Source organism: Protopterus annectens, chromosome 10.part0 (genome assembly GCF_019279795.1).
Source record: "Protopterus annectens isolate FY-2018-M chromosome 10.part0, PAN1.0, whole genome shotgun sequence".
Classification (NCBI taxonomy): Eukaryota; Metazoa; Chordata; order Ceratodontiformes; family Protopteridae; genus Protopterus; species Protopterus annectens.
In genome coordinates, this window is record NC_056744.1 from 532,579,347 (window position 1) to 532,603,892 (window position 24,546).

At 43.0% G+C, this 24,546-nt stretch overlaps 1 protein-coding gene across 3 annotated transcripts in view; it reads right to left on the minus strand.

The window, feature by feature from the left end:
* The window catches only part of RNASEL (ribonuclease L), a 236,534-nt gene that overhangs the window by 92,052 nt on the left and 119,936 nt on the right, over positions 1-24,546 (minus strand). For all 3 annotated transcript variants that reach the window (XM_044085389.1, XM_044085390.1, XM_044085391.1), the window contains exon 3: positions 16,458-16,552. In XM_044085389.1, the coding sequence (XP_043941324.1) occupies positions 16,458-16,552 (95 nt within the window). The remainder of the gene's footprint in view (positions 1-16,457; positions 16,553-24,546) is intronic.

Here is a 24,546-nt window from a genome sequence, read left to right on the forward strand (position 1 = left end):
GTGAACCATTTTACCCTCATCTATGGCTTTGGTGACTGCTTCAAAGAAGTCAATCAGGTTTAGGAGTCATGATCTGCCTTTTGCAAATCCAAACTGGGTAGGGTCCAGTGTTTGGAGATTACCAATGTCTTTGTTTATGAGTTCCACAATGATACGTTCCATGGCCTTGCAGACCAGGCTTGTCAGGCTAATGGGGTGGTAGTTCCCGGGGTCCGTAGTGGCTCCCTCTTTGTGGAGTGGGATAACCGTTGTGGTGCACCATTCGGTGGGTACAAAGCCTGAGGTGAGGCTATGATTGAACATGGTACTTAGGTAGGGTGCCAGTTCATTCTGTAGTTCGTGTAGAACGCAGCCTGGGATATTGTCAGGTCCCATGGATGCTGTGCTCTTGGCTTTGGAGAGTGTGTTTTTTACCTGTGCAGCCGTGATTATAGGAACTTTGCATTTTTCTGGTATAGAGATGGGCCCAATAGGAGGTGAGGGGGGGGGTAAAGTTAGCACTGAACTTATCTGTTAGGATGCTGGCAATATCAGTTGGTTCTGTATATTTAGTGCCATTGTGCTGTAACTCAGAGCAGATCTGAGTGTTCCCATTTAGATTCTTGACATAGCTATAGAATGCTTTGTGGTTGTCTTTAGAGTCAGTGGCAATTTTGTTTTTGTAACTAGCTTTGGAGGATTTTATGAGGGATCTCAGCTTCTTACTGAGGTTGACCAGGGAGTTTCGCAAGTCATGGGATTTTACTCTTTTTTGCAAGAGTTTCTTTCTTCTGTTGTAGAGCTTGTTTATGGCAGAGGACCACCAGATTGGCTTCCATTTTTTGGAGGATAACATCTTGGTTCTATTAGGGATAGCATGATCCATGCACTTGTGCAAGTGCTTATAAAGTGCATTTGTGTAGGATTTGGCAGTCATACCTCTATTGTCCATCTGCATGGGTGTCATGAAGTTTGCCACTTCTGTCTTAAGAAGTGTGAAGTTGGCTTTGGAGAAGTTTTTTACGATGGTTTCCCTAATTGGGGCTGGGGTGGGATGTGGATGTCTAGACTGATTAGCTTGTGGTCGGATCTGACCAACGAGGAATTGACCTCTGGTGTGGAACTCCGGATCTGAAGTAGGCAGACTTCATTTGTCTGCAGCCTGTGGGTATCGGATCCGACCTCGGATCCGAGCCGGCATTTCAAAAGCTTTAGGCTCTGAGCTCCTAGCTCCTCCCTCTACCCATAATCCCCTGCCAAGCCCTAACTGACCTCAGATTTCGTTTGCCGCTTTCAAGTTGCAACGGACTCCTCGAGCTCCTGGTTTCAGATAAGCATTTTTGACTAGAAAATTTAAGAAAACTTTAACTTTTATAATTTAAACGGTTAGAGTGTATGTGTTAGGCTTTCCTCTCTCTATCTTTTTAATTTTTCTTCGGGTTTTTGCGTAGTTGTGTGTTTGTGTGTTGTGTGTGTTTTAGGCCTGTTAGGGCTTAAGATGTCTGAAGCCCATAAGACAATGTTCTCTAAATGTACCGAGTGTGGCCATAAGCTATCCCCAGCGGATGGCCACACTCGGTGGTCATCTTGGGGTTGAACACCTGTCATCTGGTTGTACCATTTGTGCAGGGTTCAACCCCCGAGCTTTAAGGGAGCGGAGGTCGAAGCTTGTTCTGGCGGGACTTCTCCCTCCAGATGCGGCTCCGGCCTCTGCCCCTTCTGGCCAGCAGCCTTCTGTAGGTGCTGTAGTCTCCTCTCCTCCGGTTGGGACTCAACCTCCCTCAAAAAAGCCGGAGGAGAAGGAGACTTCTAGGGAGAAAGAGAAGAAGGAGAGACACCACAAACGGAGAGCCGAAACCTCAAGTTCGGCTCCTCCGTCTAAACGGGCCTCCCCTGTGCCTTCTAGATCTCCTCCCCCTCGGCTCCACTCCCCTCGGTTCTCTTCTGGGCCCGAGGAGGAGGAGGCTAGCCCTTCAGTGAGGTCCCCGAGGCGGCTCTCTAGGTCCGCTTCGGTGGCCTCGACTAGATCCACTTTTTCTATGAGTGAAGCAGACATGGACCGGATGATGAGGAAATTCATCCAGGCCCAAATGCAAATGGGAGTGCTCTTAGCCCCCCCCCATCTGGGAGGGGCTTCGACCCCTTTTTTCACCCCCTTGGCTCCTTCTCCGACCCACACCCTGGGTTCGGAGCTTTCGGTGCCGGGCAGAGTTGGATCCGGGGGTGGGTCGGATCCGATAGGTCGGCGCACCTCGGATCCGTCCCATCCCTTGAGTGCCTCGGGTACTTCGGACCCCACCTCTCGGAGCCGAGGGCCGAGCCTCAGGTCCGAGGGAGCTGGTGTGTCTTCGGCTCCGTCTAGGTCGGAGTACACCGGTCTCTCGGATCCGACGGTTTCGGCTCCGGCTCCGGTCCGTGCGTCGGATCCGAGTGGGGGTCAGCTCTCGGGGCTTAGAGCAGCTGGCTCCCCCTCAGCCTTCGACGTAGTGGAAAGGGCGCTGTTGAGGACTACCGGACCCCCGGTCCCTGCCACGGCTCCACCCCGCACTCCCTTGCAGTTGGGCCAGGCTCCCACCAGCCGGTCCCAGGGACAGCCCGCCTCGATGTCCCAAGTAGTTCCCTTGGAACATCCAGCTGCTGAAGAGGACTCCTCGGACAGCCCCCCCGAGGAAGTGCCTCGGAAGCATAAGTGCAAAAGGAGGCACATGGACTCCCCAGAGTCCATTACCGAAGACACAGACTTGGATGAAGGGGAGGGCTCCCCAAGATCACCCCCTGAAGACGTCTCATTTGGAGACATTATGGAGATGTTAAGGATCGGGGGGGGTGGTCTGCCCCCAAGGCCTCCTCAGATGAGTCTGTGTTCTTGGAGGCATTCGAGGCGGGCCCATCTACCTCTTGGGTGTCCCCTCCTGCCGATCCTCTGGTGGATCTTATATCCACCAGAGCTTGGAAGGATCCGGACACCGTTGAGCCTATACCCAAGCATCCTGACCATATCCTGAGCCCCCCTGCGGACCGCACTCACTGGAGCAAGGGCCCCCCGGTAGATGCCATGATGATGGCTGCAGCCACTAAGAGGGAGTTGGCCCAGGAGAGTCCCTCTATGCATCCTCCGGGCAAGGAGTCCCGCTCGATGGATCGCATTGGGAAGCAAGTTTTTAGTTCAGCAACCTTCTCCTTGAGAGCGCTGAACTACATGGCACACGTCATCAGGATGCAGCGGGATCTGGTTAAAGAATACGCTGCATCTCCCCCAGAGTCCATGTCAGGTGAGGACAAACAGGTGTACTCCACCCGTATGGCCACTCTTAGAGCAGTTTCCAATACGTCTATGCGGCTACTTTCTCATGCTACCGAGGGAGCCGCTAGAGCCAGCGGAGCGGGCCTAGTCATGAGGCGGCAGGCCTGGCTCTGTCACTGTGATTTCACATAGCCCTTCAAGGCGACTTTCGCGAATGCCCCCTTTGATGGTTCTGCCTTGTTTGGCAAAACAGTTCGCGAAACGTTGGTTCAGAGCGAGAAGGACGGGAAGACGCTGTCTGCCATTGGAGTCCGCTTCTCAGCTCCCCAGAGGTCCATCTCGAAGAACCAAAAGGGACAGAAGAAGATGTGGTTCCGGAAGTCGCAGCAGTCCCAACCTGCTCCGGATAACGAGTCCTTCCGTGGCAGAGGAGGACAGGGGGGTCGCCGTCCTAGAGGCAGAGGGGCTCCTAGAAACTTTGGGTCCAGAGAACCTTTCTCTGACAGACCCACGCAACAGCCCTGAAGGGTTGCCCGGCTGTCCGTCTCTGGAGGCAGTCGGGGGGCGTTTTTCGAGGCACCTGACTTCTTGGGAGTCAATCACATCAGACCGTTGGGTGCTTCGTGTGATATCCAGAGGTTATACCATTCCCCTGAGCAAAGTCCCCAGGTCACGCAGCCTCCCAGATGTACCACCCGACCAAAGGGAGGCAGCAGCTATCGAAATCGGGCAGCTGCTAGAAAAAAGAGCCATCCAGCGCGTCCCCCAAGATCAGACCGGATCAGGGTTTTACTCCAGGTTCTTCTTAATGCCAAAGAAAACAGGGGACTTAAGACCGATCTTAGACCTTTCCTTGCTGAACCTGTCAGTAACCAAGCAAAAGTTTTGGATGGTCACCCTACAATCTATACTCCCCCTCTTGCGGGAGAACAACTGGATGTGCTCTATCGACCTCAAGGATGCGTACTACCACATTCGGATGGACAGGCGGTCCAGGAGGTTCCTTCACTTCCGGCTGGGAGCCAGTCACTACCAGTTCAGGGTCCTTCCCTTCGGTCTCACCTCTGCCCCCAGGGTGTTCACCAAGGTACTAGCAGTTGTAGCGGCCCACCTGAGACTCCAGGGATTACAGGTCTTTCCGTACCTGGACGACTGGCTCCTGACAGCATCATCAAGGCATCTACTGTGCTCAGCCAGGGACTATTTCCTTCTTATAGCCCCAAGGCTGGGCATCACCATAAACTGGGAGAAATCTTTACTGCACCCCACACAGCTTATAGATTTCATAGGAGGAAGGTTAGACACAAAATCAATGCGGGCCTTCCTCACCTCAGACAGGCTTTCCAGCCTGAAGTGTCATATTACAGCAGTCCTGCAACCGTTTCCGATGGCAGCTTCGGTCCTGAGGGCCCTGGGTTCAATGGCGGCAGCTATTCCACTACTTCTTCATGCTCGCTTACACATGCGGGTTCTTCAATGGACCCTACAGGTCCAGTGGTCCCCGCTATATTCCCCTCTCAACAGTCCGATAGCGGTCAGCAAGGCATGCAAGGACTCCCTTTTTTGGTGGCTCTAGTCTCCGGAGCCTCTAACAGGGAGACCCTTTTGTGCAGCATTCCCCCGAGCCACGGTGACCACGGACGCTTCTCACCTCGTGTGGGGGGGGGCATTCTGCGGGCAAGATTGTCCAAGGCACGTGGAACTCCTCAGAGACCTCGTTGCAATATAAATGTCCTGGAAATGAGGGCGGTGCTCCTGGCGTTGCAAGCACTTCACAGCCTTCTTCCCACGGGGACTTTTGCGATCCAGACAGACAACATGTTGGTAGTCTGGTACATCAACAAGCAGGGAGGAACCAGGTCCTACCCCCTTTGTCGAGAGGCCATGAGAGTCTGGGAATGGGCAATTTCCACCAAACGCTTTCTTGTAGCAATGCACATTCCGGGAAAATCCAACATCCTTGCGGAAAAGCTCAGTCGCACCATTCTTTCCCCGCACGAGTGGTCTCTCAATCCTCTGGTAGCGAAGAAGATTTTTGCCGTCTGGGAGCAACCCTGTTGCGATCTTTTTGCTTCTCACTCAAACGCCAAATGCGACAGTTTCTTCGCTCTGCTTCCCCCACCTGGGGAATCCCGAGGCAGCTCTGGTGCATGCTTGGCCTCCCGGTCTCCTTTATGCCTATCCTCCACTACCTCTGATGCAGAGGCTCTTGCAGAAAGCCAACAGTTTGGGGAGCAGAATGATTCTCATTGCCCCGTTCTGGCCTCGTCAACCCTGGTTTCCTTATGTATGGTCTCACAAAGTGAATCCACCCTGGATTCTGGATCCGATCCCGGATCTCATCTCCCATCCTCTGGGAATTCCGGTCCCCAATCTACACACCCTGAAATTGGCAGCCTGGCTGCTCCAGTTCCATCCTTGATTAGGACTCCCGGTATCTCGTCACCTGTCAAGGCCATTTTAGTGGCGGCTCATAAACCTTCCACTAGGAAGGTTTATCGGAGCAAATGGAAAAGGTTCTCTATTTGGGCCGTCCAGAAAAGTATGGATCCTTTTTCAGCACCTATGTCTGCGGTTCTGGATTTCTTAATGGACCTCTTTCATCAAGGGGCTAGTTCTTCCACGGTAAAGGTACAAATGGCAGCGATTTCCCATTATCATATGGGTCATGAGTCAGCTCCCCTCATGACTGCGAAACTTTGTAAGACCTTTCTTAAAGGAGATTTTCTGTTGAGACCACCGGTCAAAGAAGCTGTACCACCTTGGGACCTGACCTTAGTTCTACAGGCCCTTACTGCTCCTCCCTTTGAGCCTGCAGCTTCTGCAGAGTTAAAGTACCTTTCCTGGAAGACTGCTTTCTTGGTAGCCATCACATCAGCCAGAAGAGTGTCGGAACTTCAGGCTCTATGCATCAAACCGCCTTACCTCTCCTTCTTTCCCGATAGGGTGTGCCTCAGGACCGATCCATCCTTTCTTCCAAAAGTTTCTTCGGAATCTAATATTAATCAATCGATCAACTTACCTGTGTTTTTCCCCAATTATAAAAACAAAGGAGAATACAAGCTGCATTCTTTAGATGTTCATAGGCAGTTGCAATTTTACCTTCACAGAACAGCTGGTCATAGACAATCAGATCAGCTGTTCATCTCCTTTGCTATATTTGCTATGGGCAAAGCAGTTTCCAAAGTCACACTATCTAGATGGATTGCTAATTGTATTCTACAGGCTTATGACACTTCAGGTAGGCCTGCTCCTCAAAGGGTTATGGCTCACTCTACTAGGACAGTTTCCACGTCAGCTGCATTTAAGTCCCGAGTGCCCTTGGATGATATATGCGCGGCTGCCACTTGGGCCTCGTCTCATACCTTCATTTCTCATTATAAGGTGGATGTTGTTTCCAGGGGAAGAGCATCCTTTGGCTCAGCGGTGCTCCGAAACATATTTCCATAATGGCCGCCCAAGATTTAGGTAGCTGGGGACTCTGTCCCACAGGTTGCAGACAAATGAAGTCTGCCTACTTCAGATTTAGAAGTTATGTACCCACCATAACGTTCCATCTGAGTAGGTGACTTCATTTGGATGCAACCATCCCCCCCTCCATCCCCCTGACCTTTTTACAGCAAGAGTTTTTGCATTTTTGTAGATACCTTTTGGTAATGTTATTTAGGCAAACTCAATCTGAGGTCATTAGGGCTTGGCAGGGGATTACGGGTACACGGAGGAGCTAGGAGCTCGGAGCCTAAAGCTTTTGAAATGCCGGCTCGGATCCGATACCCACAGGTTGCATCCAAATGAAGTCACCTACTCAGATGGAACGTTATGGTGAGTACATAACTTCTAATTTCCCATGTTGGTAATGACCAGGTATAGGATATTGCTTCCCCTGGTGGGGGTGTGAATAAGTTGATCCAAGGCATTGGAATTTATGAATTCTAGAAAACGTTGAGCAAAAGAGTTGGTACATGAGTAGTTTTCCCAGTTAATGGTGGGGTAGTTGAAATCGCCCATTATTAGGGTGTTGGGTTGTACCCTAATATTTTCCAGTGTATCAAGAAATGAGGAGTGTGAATCCTGGGGCATGGTGGGGGGTCTGTAGCAAGCTACAATTTGGATTGCGGTCTTGCCCAGAGTTAGTTGCACTTGGATAATCTCGGATGCATTATGCTGTGCAACTAGCCTGGAGGTGTGGATATCCTTAATGAATATGGACATGCCTCCACCTTTAGTGCTTCTTTCTGGGTTAGGTGGCCAAAAGGTGTGGTATGAATTGAAGTCTGGTAATGCAGGGGTGCTCTCTGGAGCTTTGACCCTGAACCAGGTCTGTGTCACTGCACAGATGTCGATGTTCTCCATTTTAAGGAGTGCCTCGAGTGACTGTATTTTGAGGTTTAGACTTCTAGCATTGAGTAGCATTACCCTCAGGTTTTGCTTGCTTGTACCTGTTATGGTGGTGAATTTGTCATTTGAACCTTGCCTAAAAAAGGCACTATAGGGGTGGCAAGAGCCTTAGCCAGTATCCGGATTCCTAAGGGCGACAGGTGCAGGCCATCTCTGGCAAAGCATCGTGGACTGTCGATCATGTCGTCCCAGGCAGACAAATACTGGATCCCCTTAGAATGACACCAGAAGCTTAGCCAATTGTTGAAGTCAATCATTTTGTCGTTGTACTGTGGTATCATTCTGGGTGATGGCAGGATGCTACTCAGGGTTAAGGTCATACCTGCCTGGGATACAAGATCGGAGAGCTCCTCCATGTCTCTTTTCATGTAGTCCAAGGAGGTACGTCTCAGGTCATTCACACCAACATGGACAATGACAGTGTCATATTTGTACTTATTGTGGAGTCACCTGAATGCATGCATTATGTGGCGGATCCTGGCACCTGACAGGCAGCTGACAGTAACTTTCTCCTTGTTTAGGCTAGTGAGTGGAACATCAGTGTGCCTGACTATAGAGTCACCTATGACTAGAGTGTTGGGTACATTGTTCTGCCTTATGGGCTGTGGTTGAGTGGCACACTGAGTTTATGGGCTATGTGTCATTCGGGTTGTGTTGGGGGTTGGAGTTTGCTTGCATTTATGCTTTGGATGTCCCTGATGCTTGGGCAGGTTTTTATTGAGAGCCTCCGCAAATGTAGGTGTGTGTTTTGTGTTTCTGTGTGTGTGTTTTGGTGGTGTAGGGTTTGAGGGACTATGTGATGAGTGTGGTGTGGTTCAAGTGTTTACCTTCTCCTCTTGACTGTCTAGTCCAGTCTTGGGTGAAGAGAGCTTTTTCTTTTGGACTTAGACTTGAGACTGGACTGAAGTCACTGACCTCACATGGGCAGGAAACTTTGGGCAAAGGAATAACAGTTGCATGTTTTAGTAGAAGAGGAACAGTTCCACAGGGAAGTGAGAAGCTAATAACGGGGACCAGTGGTTTGGCTATTACAGAATACATATCTTTAAAACAAAAGGATATAGACCTCCCTGTAAATAACAGTGCTTAAGCTTTAACTTCTGAAGAAGCCTTGAGATCTAACTGACAATACTTGTAGATAGAAGTTGCTTGTGAAGTTAGAGTTTCAGTTTTAGTGTATTCTTGTCAATCAATTGAGGGGAGCTTGTATCTAGTCTGGTGTCATAGAGGGATAAAGTTCTACCTATGCCTCGGTGACCCAGCTTTGATTAGCTGTCCCACTGAATGATGTTGTTGGCAGGGAAGGATGGGCAGTTCCTATCCTGGGGGTGACACCTATCTGACTATTCCTGCCACCCCTAGTACTGAGAAATGGAAGTCTCAGGACAGGGAAAGCAAAAGCCATTATAAGGAGAGGCATGCACTATGGCTTCCCAAGAGGGTGACATATGCTGTTGTTCTACATATGAAGAAGCATGCATGTTTGGATATGGTGGAATCATTGATAGCCCCTGTTGTGATGCGGGTGTGTTTGTCACATGTAGGGTCGTAATACAAAACTGCTGTCATTGCCAGGATACCAGTGAGAGCACAAACATCCATGATGTCTGCCTGGATGATGGCCCTCCCATACAGGTTCCTGCCTTAGCAAATCTGAGGATGATCCTCACAGCCAGAGAATGAATGAACCCTTGTACTATTTGGGAGGCCTCATGATTAGAGGACAGACTCGGAAAGCTATAAACAAAAATATTAAATTAAAGGGGTTGCTTGCGGGGGTTCCAGTTTGAGAAATATGATCACTTTGGAAGTTACACCTGAGCCAGTATTGTATATGCCTATCCAGTTATGTCCTTAACTAGTTTTCAAAAAACATTTTGGCTTGCCTACTCACAGTATAAAACAAAACAGAAACCCAGTCCACAAAAGAAGTTTTATAAACACATGCCGCCACTTAGTGTCTCGGTTTAAGACTTTGTGGCCTTTTAAAAGCACCTATGTTTTTCTTAACAAAACTGGCTTTGCAGATTTATTAGCATTTCGATAACATTTAAAGGATGAGTTATTGGGTCTTTTCTACCTTGTTTCTTTTTATTTTATTTCTGTCTGTTAAATGGATAGCTGGGATGAGTAAAAGATACTTTTAGCCATGACCTGAAATCAATAATCAAATAGGGTAGAATATAGTTAGACATAATTACAATCCAAACAAAATTACAGTGTGGTAAAGTTACAATGAATAAAATTTTAACAATGCTTCATTACACAAAGCAAGCAAGATTACCTTAAGGCGAGTTAACAATGAACAATGTTTCTACTACAAACTAAGTTTCAACCATTTCCTAAAATGAGAAGAGTTTCCACTGTTTTATACAATGTGCATCCTATACATTTTGGATTAATTCAATTAATTTGCTATAGGTTAAAAGTTTCAAAACACAAACTGTGTATTTACATAGGTTCATAGGTAAGTACTAGGCTATCTGCCTGAGGGCATCTATAAGCCTAGTCAGAATGCATTGGCTTTCGCCACCCCCTTAGATTAGTTCCCTGTGCCTCAGTCCAGCAGAGCCATTAGTTCCCTGTGCCTCTGTCTAGCAGAGCTACTGCAGTGATCCCCGGGGTAAAGTTTCAGTTTCCCATCCACTCGTCAAGGTTTCACTTGAAGAGTGTTAGTGAGGAGCTCTGCCTAATGTAGATTGAAATCCTGTTCCCAAGCATGGGGAGTCTCTGGGACAGGAATCTACCCCTCCAGCACGTCCTATTTATCGTTGTGGTGAGGTTTAGATCCCTAGAGCGTGTGGCTCTTGGGGATTTGTTTTTTTTAGGTGGAGCATGTCCATCACTTCTGGGTTGGACATGGCCTTGTATGTCAGGCAGAGATCACCTCTGAGTAAGTGGTATGCAACCGAGTACAGCTGGAGTTTCTTCAGTTGGGCTGCATAGGCCATATGTTTGAGGCCAGTAATCCTCTTGGTGAGGTACTTCTGTGGTCTTTCCAGCTGTTGCAGGTGTCTTGTGAGGTACATCCCAAATGGGGTGTTGTACTCTATGATGGGTCTGATGAGTGATGAGTAGAGGGGCACAATAACCTCTTTTGTTCTAGATGCGAACCCTTTTGTGATTAGGTGGGCCACATAGGATTTTCTAACCACCCTGACAATATGATTATCAAAGGAGATATTACTATCTACTTGGGTCCCCCGATCCCTTATTACATTTTCTGTATTTAGGGGACCACCACGTATATGGTAGTTTGTGGGTACTTTTGTTTTTTTTTCCAAAGGAGATGACTATGCCCTTTTTGGCATTTAGCTTGAGGCCATGATTTTGACACCAGGTATCCTTCTCAGTGAGACCCTTCTGGAGGATGTCTGTATCAGCTGGAGAGTCAGTTATGGCCCCCAGTTTGCAGTCGTCTGTGAACTTGGTCAGCCATAGTCCTCCTGTGCTTGTCTGTACCTCTGAGAAGTATATACCTAACAGGAGGGGTCCTAGGACTGAGCTCTGGGGGGGACGCCACTTGTAACTGGTTTAGAGTTGGACCTAGAGCCTGCAACTCTCACCATGTGGGTTCTATCCATAAGCTAATTGGCAACCCATCTCGTGACACAGGGTTTTATGTTCAGGCTGGTGAGCTTGTCTACAATACCAGAATGGGGAATGGTGTCGAAAACTTTTGCGAGGTCTAGGTAGGCTGTGTGGACCTCCTTTCCCTTGTCTAAAGCCTTGGTAACTGTCTCAAAGAAGTTCCACCACACTAATAAATTATGGAGTTACATTTTTATTTTATGTTTCTGTGATTTGCATGTTAGCAGAACAGAGTGAAAATGATGACGTTTTAACCCTACAGCTTTTTCATAACATATTTCTTAATGTATATCTCTGTGGCAATTCCATACAATAGCTTTGATCACATGCCCTTTCAGCCTTCTTATACATCTCTTCACAAAATGCTGAATTCTAACTTCATTCATAAGGTGGTTCCATGAGGCCATAGCAGTCGTAGAGAAGGCCCTTTCCCCCACAGTGAGGCAAAAGTCTTGTCTAACTAATGTAATGGGTTCTCTGACATAAAGCTGATCTCTAACAGACAGCTATGAGTGGATGGTTGTAACCCTGGTCAGTTTTAAATATCAGTGTATTGAGGAGTAGTGTAGCTTTCTTTGGTTAATACATAGCCTAGTGCTACTTGTCCACTTACAACGTTCATTAAAGATTTTTGCAGTTTTGTCTGGAGAGAAGTTATTAAAGAGTTGCTGTCAAAAATAAGTTTATCATCTGTGTTCATATTAAGTAAATGTAATATGCATGTGAGTGCATGTGAGATTGTTAAAGAGTAAAGATAGTATTGGGTATAATACTGAAGCTCCTACAATTTAAACTAAAACTACACAGCCATTTTGAGTAAAATACAAAAACAGTCAGATGTTTTGTGCATTAGCTGCCTTAAATTACCCGAATTTAATCAAACCACCATAAATTTTGATGATATGCTGAAATTGTAAATAAATTTGTTACAATCAAACAAGAACCATAAATCCATATTTTAATGTGTAAATTCCATTACAACCATATCTAAACAAGTTATACTAACCTGACCATTTCTCAAACACTGGATTTTAATTATCTTTTCCATAATGCACAGAGAAGACTTCCTTCTAATCCCCCAAGATAAATAGAAAATAAAGATGTAAACTACTGGACACTTTGACACTACAATTTTACTTCAAAAATAACACTTTCAGAAACACTGGTTACAGCTACAATAGATTAATCACTACCTAGCAGATACATTTCATTTATACCCACAGTTTGAGATTAAGTCACGTCTTAATAAATTACAACATTCAAGCCTCAGGTTATTTATCTGTGTTATATCACCTGTTTCTATATTTACAAGATGAAGTTGATACAAGTCTTTACTAAAATTACCCTCAATAACAAGACTTGAGTGCAATTAATTTTGGTCTAATCAATAGCTTTACTGTGTCATTATTTTCTAAATCTGTAAGGAGAATATTCCAGTGGAAATGCACAGACATAGATCACATTTTTGTGCTCCATATAAACACACACACACACACACACACACACACACACACACACACACACACACACACACACACACACATATTTACACACAATTACTCTGCACTGTATTGAATGCACAGGTTGTTAAAGCCATTTCTGCTGTTGAAAGTTGTCAAATGCACTCCCAATCAAGTACAGGATGGAAAGAAATTTAATGTGCAACACTGAATGTTACTTTTAGTGAGCAGATCAATGTTTGCTCAAAGTTTAGAGCTGGGAATTTGAAACTATTTAAGTAGGAGTGAATAGTAATGCCAAAAAGTTTGGACACACCTAAAGTCTTAGCACTGAGGCGAGTGTGTTATGTGTGAGTGTTTGTGTTTAGGGTGAGAGTAAGGGTGAGGAAAGAGGATCGATTCTGCGTTGTGCTTAGGTTTGTGTCTTGTTTAGTCGTACTGTTGAGGGAATGGTGTTTAGTAATCTAATGTGCAGGATTGGGTTTTAGGGGGAAGAACAATGGTAGGGTTAGAGTAAGCATATATGATAAGGGTAGGCAGAGAGATCCATGATCTGCTGGCAGAGGTATCCATGATTTGTAGGCAATTACTGTTTAGCTGTGTTGTTGTTTCTCGTTTGCACCTTTTTCAGTTTATGATATGTATTGTGAATCTTTAAGCTTTTTATTGGCCTCCATTGTGAAAGTATTTTATGTTTCTTTCCTTTTGATATTTGTTAAACTACTTGTTTTGTAATCACGGCAACAGCTGGAAATAGGTCCTTGTGGTCTTGACCATTTACTTGCTCAAAATCAGTAAAACATAAACCTGGAACTCGTTAAAGGGCCTAGCTCTACTCCCATGATGCAGTATTTTGCAATTCCTTGACACATTATCGGTGATGAGAAAAAACTCATTGCCTGATTTTCAGATGAGCGTTTATCTGCATGTCTTCTTCTTTTGGCTGCTCCTGTTAGAGGTTACCACAGCAGATCATCTGTTTCCATTTCTTCCTATCCTCTGCATCTTGCGCTGTCACACCAACCACCTGCATGTCCTCTCTCATCATGTCCATAAACCTTATCTTAGGCCTTCCTGTTTTCCTGTTACCTGGCAGCTTCATCCTTAGTATCTTTTTCACAATACATCCCTCCTCAGCAGATGTCCAAACCAACGTAATCTTGCCTCTCTGGCTTTGTCTCCAAACCTTCCAACCTGAGCTGACACTCTAATATACTTATTCCTAATCCTGTCCACCCTCATCACACCCAGTGCAAATCTTAACATCTTTAACTCTGTCATGTTCAGCTCTGACTCCTGCCTTTTTGTCAATGCCACTGTCTCCAACCCATATAAAATAGCTGGTCTCACTGCCCTCTTGTAGACCTTCCCTTTCACTCTTACTGGTACTCGTCTGTCACAAGTCACACCTGACACTCTTCTCCACCCACTCCATCCTGCCTGTACTCTCTTCTTCACCTCTCTTCTGCACTCACCATTACTCTGAACTGCTGATCCCAAGTATTTAAACTCATCCACCCTCACCACCTCTACTGACCTTCATTCCTCTTCTCACTAGAGCATATCTCCACCTCTCCAGGGTCTCCTCCACCTGTTCACTACTCTCACTACAGATCACAATGTCATCTGCAAACATCATAGTCTACAGGGACTCCTGTCTGATCTTGTCTGTCAACCTATCCATCACCATTGCAAATAAGAAAGGGCTCAGAGCTGATCCTTGATGTAATCCCACCTCCACCTTAAACGCATCCATCACTCCCACCGCAGACCTGACCACTGTCACACTACCCTCGTACATATCCTGTACCACTCTTACATACTTCTCTGACACTCCTGACTTTCTCATACAATACCACAACTCCTATCTAGGCACCCTGTCATATGCTTTCTCTAAGTCCACAAAGACACAATGCAATTCCTTACAGTGGTATTAAATTGCTGCTCATGTAGGCACTGGTGTCCCCCTGCCATTTCTCTTCCACAAACAAGTGCATAGTCCCTGTATCTGTCCCCTTGATATGTCTGTCATCCCACGATTCCCCCCACCCATCATCAATGTTATAGTTAGTGTGCTTTTGGCACACTTAGTTACCCTGGAGGCTACTGTCCCCCAACCCAAATCAACATACAACAGTATACATCCTTTTATGGCTCAGTAGTAGACTCCCTACTGTCTGTACTTCTGTACATAAATGCCATTATGGTTATCTCTGGTGTACTGTGATTCCCCCACCCCCAATCCCCATAATGATGTCTGTTCTGTTACGGCACTTCTGCTGAGAAATCCATGGTGTCCAGGGATCTTCCTACTCCAATCCCCATACCACAATCATGGTAGTTAGTTGAAAATGGCCTTTTGGTCATGTTCATTTCTGCAACAAGGTTGGGTCAGCATTGTTGATCTATGTGGTCAAGCAACTTCTTCATCACTTGGCGTGTAGATGCCTTCCTGGAGATGGTTCTGGGACAGGAGACCACATGACTAATTAGCATATACCTCTCTCCTGGACTGCCTCATTAGTATTCAGCCCAGCCATGGGCCTAGCCATACACAATGCTGCACTTCTTTAAGTTAAAGTACTGTACAGCACCGTATTAGGAAGGTTAAGGAAATACCAAACTGTTACTGTGACCCGTATACAGAGGTTGCTGTACATATCATAGTACCTTCTTGAATTTCCCTCAAAATAAATTTTTCAGATAATTTGGAATGATACATTTATCCTAGTCAGACAGGAAATCCTACTTAACACTCTGAAACCAAGCTGTATTCCTTGTTCAGAATATTATATTTTCCAGGTTATACTTTAACGGTATTTCGAACGTTTATTACCTATAAATGAAAAAGTCCTACTTTGCCTGATATCCAAACATGAAAAGAACAAATACACCAAATATATCCCATGAAACTAGCTACATATTTTTCACTTGAGAGGAATGTAATGGTGAATATAAGTGGTTGGATAAATATTATATCAGTATTATAAAGCATTTAGTCACCATAGTTCAGATGGTTTCAAATGCTTCAGGTGACAGTATGTTTAGGTCCACATCTGTTTCGTTGACTTGCGACTAAACAGATGGTTGACAGGTGTGCAAGTTCGCATAATTCTTGGCATTTGGGAATATTCCCTTTCCCTGATTTTGTGCGATATTGGAGTTAGTATATATAGTTAGCAGTGGGTGAGTGGGGCTCAGCTATCCAAATGAGGGATCCAGGAGGACTTGCCCCTGCAAAAATAGTTTGTTTGAGTTTTGCATGTGCTGAGGTTGTTTATTGGTGCGTTCATAGTTGGAGGTCAACATTCACATTTTTAATGTATTGTGGTTTGTGTTTGGGACATTAACTAATGGGAATGCTGATCTAAGGAACTCTAATCAGTCCACACAATGTGATCAGTACAGTTATTTTATGTAGCCCATCATTCTGAAATCTTACTTTAATGTATTAATTTCTACATGATTTATAATTTACATCATTATCTTTCAACCATTTAATTCTTCTCATACTAAGGATTTGTATTCCTTCTCATCCCTTCTCTTAATAGGCTTACAAGTATTATTCCTATTATGCTTTAAAGTTCATATAGAACCTTGTTAACAAGAATTTGCTTAAGTACAACATCAACAACTTTCATTCAGTTTTACTTTTAAAGTTACACACTGTCATCTACTATGTTACATTTGTGTTAACTGTCAAACCTATTAGTCAACATATAGAGCTAATATAGAAATCAGTGAAAATTACAAGCAAAGCATATATTTAGATGTTTCTCCTTTACCTTTAGGTCTTCCTCCATCTTCTCTTTAGGAATTTCACAATCGGGAAAACATTCAGTTTTGTCAAAGTCTGCCAGATGGATGTTGCCTTCCTGGTCTAAATACAAACACAAAAGACATTAACACCTCTCAGTACTGCTTAATCATTCTGCTACCACTTAAATGAAGTTAAGAATGCCTGTGTGCTTTACAGCACAATATTTCCAGGTGGACAGACAAGAAATTACTTTTAAGTCATCCATTGTTCATGTGTAGCCATTACTTTAAAAAAACATTTCATTCAGTGGGATTCCATAACACTGTAGCAGCACTGTTTAACTGTACCGCATTGTTCACTCTACCTGACCCCTTATACAGCAACTATTTAGCAGTGTAAATGTGTAAAACATTAACATTTTATTAACCATCTTTCACCACAAGTATTGTAAAATGTAATGTTTATATATTTTGCAAACTACAAAACTGTGATAATATGCAAAGACCAGATACCTGCTAGATTTTGGAGAAACTATATATTATGATTTATATTGACTAATAGACGAATGTCCTATCTTTCGTCAAAAAGCATAAAATCTTACCACATTTGATCAGTCCATAAAGATTAACTTGCACAGCACCACAAAAAAAAGCTACAAAACCTTAACATTCACCCTCCTGTTACTTATATATAGCAACTCAGATTGGACAATAGTGTGGAAAGGATAAATTTCCAATCCGTGTTGTACTGTGACCTCCTACTATGTTATTTTGTCACTGTGCTATCATTTGACTCTTTGATCACTTAGGCTGATACTACACACGCTCAACATTCTAAACATTGGAACAAAGGGAGGGTTCACATACCTGCGCACACACACATTTTTGTGTATGTGTGTCTGTACATATAAATAAATATCTGCATGCATACATAGCATACAGACACACACACACACACACACACACACACACACACACACACACACACACACACACACACACACACACACAGATATTAAAATTATACACAGCAGTTAAAGCTTTGAGATTAAACACAGTTAATGCTTATGTATGTGCCTTATCTTTCAACAGTTTTCCTTTCCACTGAAGCATATATTTTTCATTAATGCATCATTATCACACTTCTTAACTGGATAAAAATGTTCATATGTTGTAAAATGTAGTTATGTTTTTGAAAGCCCTATTGTTTGTTACCACATAGTTAATCAATCATCAGAATATCAGAGTGAAGAGAGTTCTGGAGTCCTGGCCGAAAAGGGATATTGGACAGCCATGGAACAGTGCCTTATGAGGGTGGCCCATACAGGTAGCCTCTGGCATGGCCACAACAGGCAGTGGCCCCATACCGCATGGTGACTGGCCCACAGTACCATCAGCAAGCAAGTGTGCCAGTCTCTATGTCATTTTGGTTTGCAGGCCATCACATATGTTGAGCTGGGAGGAGTTTGGAGGAAATTTAAATGCTTGAAAAGAGAGAAAAGAACTTTTTTCTAACAAAGTTTAGTTACAGAAGGGAGTACAAAAAACGTAATAACATTCACAAGTAATTTGTACTGTAATTGGTAAAAGATGACAAAGTATGAACTATAAGAAGTAAAAACTATTTACAGAAAAAAAATCTGTGAGTATATTATCAAAATAGGCATGTCAGCTAACTATATAAGAAAATGCTTTAGTATGAAGTAAATATTACACTTCTTCCCAAGACAAAGGATATCATGTGTACGTATCTAAACTAGAAAAGAAGCTGTAGACAGGTGGCTACTTCATGCCTGACAACGTCCATTGTTCAACAGTTTAGTTCACACAGTAGAGCTATTTAAATAGCTCTATAGGTGTTTAATGTCCTTCAGCTGTGAGCAAAGACTTAGATTACAGGAGATCTTTGTTTTCTTCCAAGACCTTGTTATGAGCTTTTCCCCTATAATCATTAATAACTGTAACAGTCAATAATCTGCAAAGTGCTTTGAAGAGAAGGGTCATAGCCTATCAAATAAATGGGGATGATAATGTTATGCAGCCTGACCAGATGGTATCACACACCTTCTGTATTTCCTGTCTCAATGAATTTACCTCTGGGCAGTCCTGGAATACATGTTTCCATAATCCTACGTTACCCATGTTACAATATCAGCATGATGTTTGGACACTGAAACAATAAGATTATAAGGTGTACTACATATTAAACAAGCACTGCTAGCTAAAAATCTGAATCTATAGTATCTGGCAATGTATCTGCTTACCTGAATTAGGGCTGCCCTGCTCATAATTCATCAATGATTATAATATTTTATCCTTCTCCCAGATCATTTTGTATTTACTGGCAGGTGTAACTTGAGATTAAAAAATGTTTACGTACCTTAGAAATAGAACCACTCATGTTTTGCTTACCATCTCTCATTTTTAACCACCAAATTATCCACTTAGGCCAGCCCAGTCTGTTTGCCAACCCTAATTTTGTCCACCTAAAAACTTGCACTAGTTTATATGTTCAAAATGTGTCCCTTTTTGACATCTCAAATCTATCCGTAAATAGAGGCCAAGATGTAAGGTCTCTCCCTTAAATAGTTTATTACAGTGTAATAAACTACTGACGTTTCTCAAACTGAGTTTTATGACCACATTGAAAAGTTTCCAAATATTTCTTATTCTGATCAGGCCTAAGCAATTAACTGTTTTACTAACTCTGAATGCCCATCTACTTGCTTTAAGGAAATTTGTGCACATGGAGAATATAGGTTTGCTGGCCTGAAATCTGAGATATGTTATGGTCTTGTAAAAAGACCAAGCCCCCTCCCCCCTACTTACTCTAGGATAATGGACTGATGTTCCCATAACAACTTAAGGTACGTAGAAAAAGCATATCACCTAAAGTCAGGCAGTGAGACCCCGTTTGTTTCCCACAGTAAGGAAAACATGTCCCAACTGAACCTGGGTTTTTGAACTAGCTAAATGAATAGATAGTTATCTACTTTATTCACTTAAAGTAGTTTTTGGGTGGTTTAGTGCTATAGCCAAGTCATGATGAAAGATAAATTGTACTAATAGCTAGGATTTAGAAGTCCAACCTGAGGCTTCTCCACATACTAAACTTTTCTTTTTTTTTTGTTAATGATAATGTTGAAGGTATTGCATCATGACTACTACAAAGTGTTTCCCAGGAAAACAAAGGTAGGAGGTGCAGTTTGAACCAGACAAATGAAAAATTGTCTTCACTCTCATTTGGTGATGTGCAATCAGTTTTGATTGTTTCAGTTTTTAATGCATTCATTCTGTAACCTAAGTTCTCACCAAATTGTCCCAATTCTTCTCCAGTTGTACTTCAGGGACTGACAGATAACAGTAACAAGTCATCAGTATATAATGAGTGTTAGATGTTGATTATGTTTGATGTAATCAGGGTACAATAAATTCTACAATCTCACTGCCGTGGTTTGAGGTATAAAGCAAATAGTAATTGTGAAAGGGGTACCCTTGCTTGGTACTCTTTTGCACCATAATAGCCTGAGAGAGCCTAGTCCCATGTTTCTAATCTAACTATATGAGTTGTGTACAGGGCTCATATAAAGGAAATTTTATGTTGAGGAAAGCCCATTTTACCCAGTAAGGCAAATAAAAAATCCAATTTACTCTACTGAACCTATGAAGGCAGATACTATGTCTGGATGCATGTCCCAGGATAAAAGAAGTCTTTAAGTCGGTTATTAAGTGTAGTACACCCTGTCATAAATCCAGTCTGAGCCAAGTGAACTGACTTGGAGAGGAATGAAGCAATTCTGCTCACTAGTAATGAAGTAAAACAGTTTATTCTGCCCAGGTACAAGTATAATAATTGCTTCCTTGCAATTTCTACTTGAGAGGGTGTTACTGCTAATACTTTGCAAAAGATAAAAAAAATTATGCCACCTAATTTGTAAGCTTCTAGCAGAATGTCATCAGGACCTGGAGTCTTACCTTTTTCAATTCTTCCATTGTCTGAGAGATTTCCTCTAGCATGAAGGAATAATAAATGCTACAGATTGACCAGAGGCTAGGATCAAAATATTGAGATATGAGGGGGATCTTTGACACTTCATAAATATCTTCCAAATAAAGTTGAAAATTATCCCTAGGAAATAACTGTAGGATTTCGTTTGGGGGAAGTGATCAGCTTATCAACATCTAAAGTGCAGGTTTTGCAGATGGCCCTATCTGATTTCTGTTGTTGTAACTTCAAAGCCAGGTATTGTAGGTTAGATAAAGTGTGTTCCAACACTTGGATTTGTAAATGTCACTGAGCAAAATCTGCCATATATTGCAGACACCTATAAATAGCTTCTCTGGCTACAACAAATTTAGTTTAGGCATAACGACTACCATTTATTAAGTTTTGATGAACCTCTTAAAGACCCTTGTGTGCATGCTTTAAGCTCATATGGCCTCTATCCTGTCCCTCTATCACCAGAATTTTTGAAAGTAAAGAGAGTTTATATTTCATGGCATTCGAACATTGAAAGAACTGGAGTCAGGGTGTGACATCCCCATTCTGGGCCAGTAATATGAATCCCCACCACTGACACTGGAGAAGGACATTCACTTGGAATACAAATGGATAAACTCAGTATTTCCAGATGCAGATGTCTCTGCATCAAGCACAATTTCCCTTAAGAGCACACACAGAAGACAGTCAGCCCGGGATCTGGATTTCTTTATATCTGTCTCCCTCCAGGACCCCAGTAAGGCTCCCCTCTAGCACAGCTTTAGGGTGGAGACCTCAGCTCAGTCTCTAAGACACATCTTCCAGCATCCTCTCTGTGAAACCAGTGCTTTGTGTCCCTGTTCCAAGTAGCTCACACACACACACACACACACACACACACACACACACACACACACACACACACACACACACACACACACCTGGGAAAGGCTGGCATAGATATGCCTGCTGTGCCCCCTTCTGCTCAGACTATAAGGTAGTTATCACTGCCACCAGACACTACAATGGCAGCTAATGGGTAACCAATTATACTGAGTGAAAGCCAGGCTTCAGGAGTGGCCACAGTGTCACCAATAGAAACAAGTACTCTCAAAAGGTTAAAATATTCTCTAAAGGACCAGCCACAGTGAAATGTTTAAATTAATTTAATAATAAATAATAAATGAGCATGAAAATATGAAATATCTATTTACATTAAACAGAGTTACAATCACAGGAAATATTAAAATAACAGACGAATAGATTCAGCTACAGAAAAACAGTACTTAACTAATCTCACTATATTTTCCTAACTGATTTAGAGAATTACTATCCCTTGTCACTTACTAGAGCAAGGCAAGATGAACTAGGTGAGGGATCCTTCTATGTCAGGTTCCGAGAAACAGACTGCTCTGGGACTTTGGTCTCAGCTAATATTAAAACATTATTTCTATACAGAATGACATCACTTACATCTGGTCATCTGACTTCTGGTTCCAATGTAACCCCCCATTGTTAGACACTGTCAGAATTTAGCACCTACATGTCAATAATGCACACACAAGAGCTTTGCTCAGATATGGTGCAGCTTCTGGAAGTCATAAAACAATTACAAACTTCTACTCCTACAGAGACTAACAAACAATGCTTCTTACAGACATTGTATCTCTGGCTTCATTAAAGGTTATGAGATAACATATTTATGGCCTAGGCCCAGTAATTTAACTTCTTACTATTTCTCAAAGTTAGCTGGAGCTGAGCTTAACCTCTTCTCTTCCAGTACTCTCTGTTCACACACATACACACACACACACACACACACACACACACACACACACACACACACACACACACACACACACACACACACACACACACACACACACACACACACACACACACACACTACAGTCAGGTCCCACTTTTGGTACATTTTTAACACAAGCAACTTTACAAATTCATTTTCAACACAAGCATCTGTACAAATCAGTTTGATATTCAAACAACATACAATTCTTTACTAAATTCCAACTAGGTGTGCTGGTATATGTTACATATCCACTGCCCTACTTCTCCTGGCATACCTGGTAGTACCTCCTATTGTCAAACGGGGTATGAGTGCATTTGTACCAGACTAAAAAATTCTGATATGCCCCTCAGTGGCAATATCCCCCTGTACTAGTGTTAAATTAGTGGCCAGATTAGCGTCATCAATTCACAAGGAGCATAGTATGGTGCGATCAGAATTAGACACTGAGTATGCTGATATTTTCAAACGTACAGGCATGCACTGAAGAAACAAAAAACATTTTCCCTTTTCTGGCATGATTTATATTTGGGGGATTAATTGGTATACCTTTGCTGGGGGCAATGTAACCATCTTAACACATCCACAATGCCTATCCCCAAGGCATGAATTACATCCTGCCTCTTGCTTGAATGTACCTTATCCCTAGCAAACACTATTCCATTCTCCCACCCAGAGAATCATACTGTCTTGGGTAAAGACCCACTCTTAAGAGGAAAGCTTGTTCCAAAGTTAAAGTACCTGGGGGAGTATATAAGCAAATAAAAAGCCCTCCACCCATCCCTTGACCAGGTATACAACCCTCATATATCCATTTATATATCCTTCAAGGAAACAGATAGGATCTTCTTAATGTCACAGCCCCTCATCTGTTACCATGTGGGTAAAAAGGCAGAACTAATCAGTCTGTAGCCATACCTTTCCAGCTTTAAATGCTCAGACTGATTTATGTTGGTCTCATACAATATAATTATATCTGGATTTAATTTTTTAAAATTAGACAAAAAGTTGTCCATCTTAATAAGATGAATGATCCCATTGATACTACATTGTGGTATCCTATCATGTACATTTAATATATTAATATTTTTTAAAAGCAGGTTACTAGAGCAGGTAACCATACACAAATTGTATTCACTGCATGATGATGAAAATGTTACGGCAGAAGTGCATATGCTAAAGCATAAACCAATAGCCAACAAATCTGACTGAATCAAAACAAATACTGTCTAAATTAGTACTACAAATAATAGTGACAATTTCAAATATATAAAAAATATGAAGAGATCCTGTAAACAACAAAACAGCTATTCATATTACCGAGAGAAATATTGTGTGGTGACGGTGTTAACATCTCTTTTCAGGTGGAGAACAAGATGAAAACTCAACCAAAAGGAAGTGCTAGAGTAATATCATAATACCATCCATATGTCAATCCAAACCCCTATCCCCAACCCAATGCCAACCATTACATGTGCTAGAATGATTACAATTATAAACTAAGTAGAGGTTAACAAAGTATTTAAACTAATAAACTGGTAAACTAGGTGACAGGAAAGGAAAAACAAAATCAGATACCTGATCAAGGTAAAAAAAAAGTTGTTGAGGAAAGTCTAGAGTATGTGTTCAATTAAAAAAATCCAATACAATTAAGCTTTGCTCAAGTAAATAGCTTGCAGATTTTTATCCTTCATGTTACTAAGCCTAATGGTATAGCCTAAAAGACTAAATCTGCAATGTGTGGTAAGTAGTGAGGCCAAAATATCACAGGAGCAGGCCTCACTACAAATCATAGTACAGCAAAAATTAAGTTGCCCAGATATAACAAAGCCATGGAGTCTCCTAAGCTTAGGAGCAAGCAATACATTCAAAAAATTTTAAAACAAACACAAGATTGCACAAGCTGAGTCCCCCCTGTAAAACAGTACCAAACACAAGAGGTGCCAAATTTAACTGGCTAATCAGAAAGATGCTATACAGCCTAGAACAGGCCCTGGTTACCATTGTGATTTACTTGATGAACAAATAGTGTTATGTGCAATACATGGTAGTCAAGAGTAGTTGCAATCTGAAAATACTGCTTTGATGTGTAGCCATAGCAAGCTTTAGGCAGCAGCGAACCCTGGGGTCTCTAGGGGGAGCCTGTTCCTGAGGCCCCCCCCCCAACCACACCAAGTTATCTTATCTTGATATTTTGTAACATGTCTGTCAAACCAACAAAAGCTAGTATGGCAATCTTGTATACTTAAACCAGTTGGGTAACAACTCTTATTTATATCTCCTTAAATATTCAAAGATATTATAACAGTGTTTTATCATGTAACAGGCT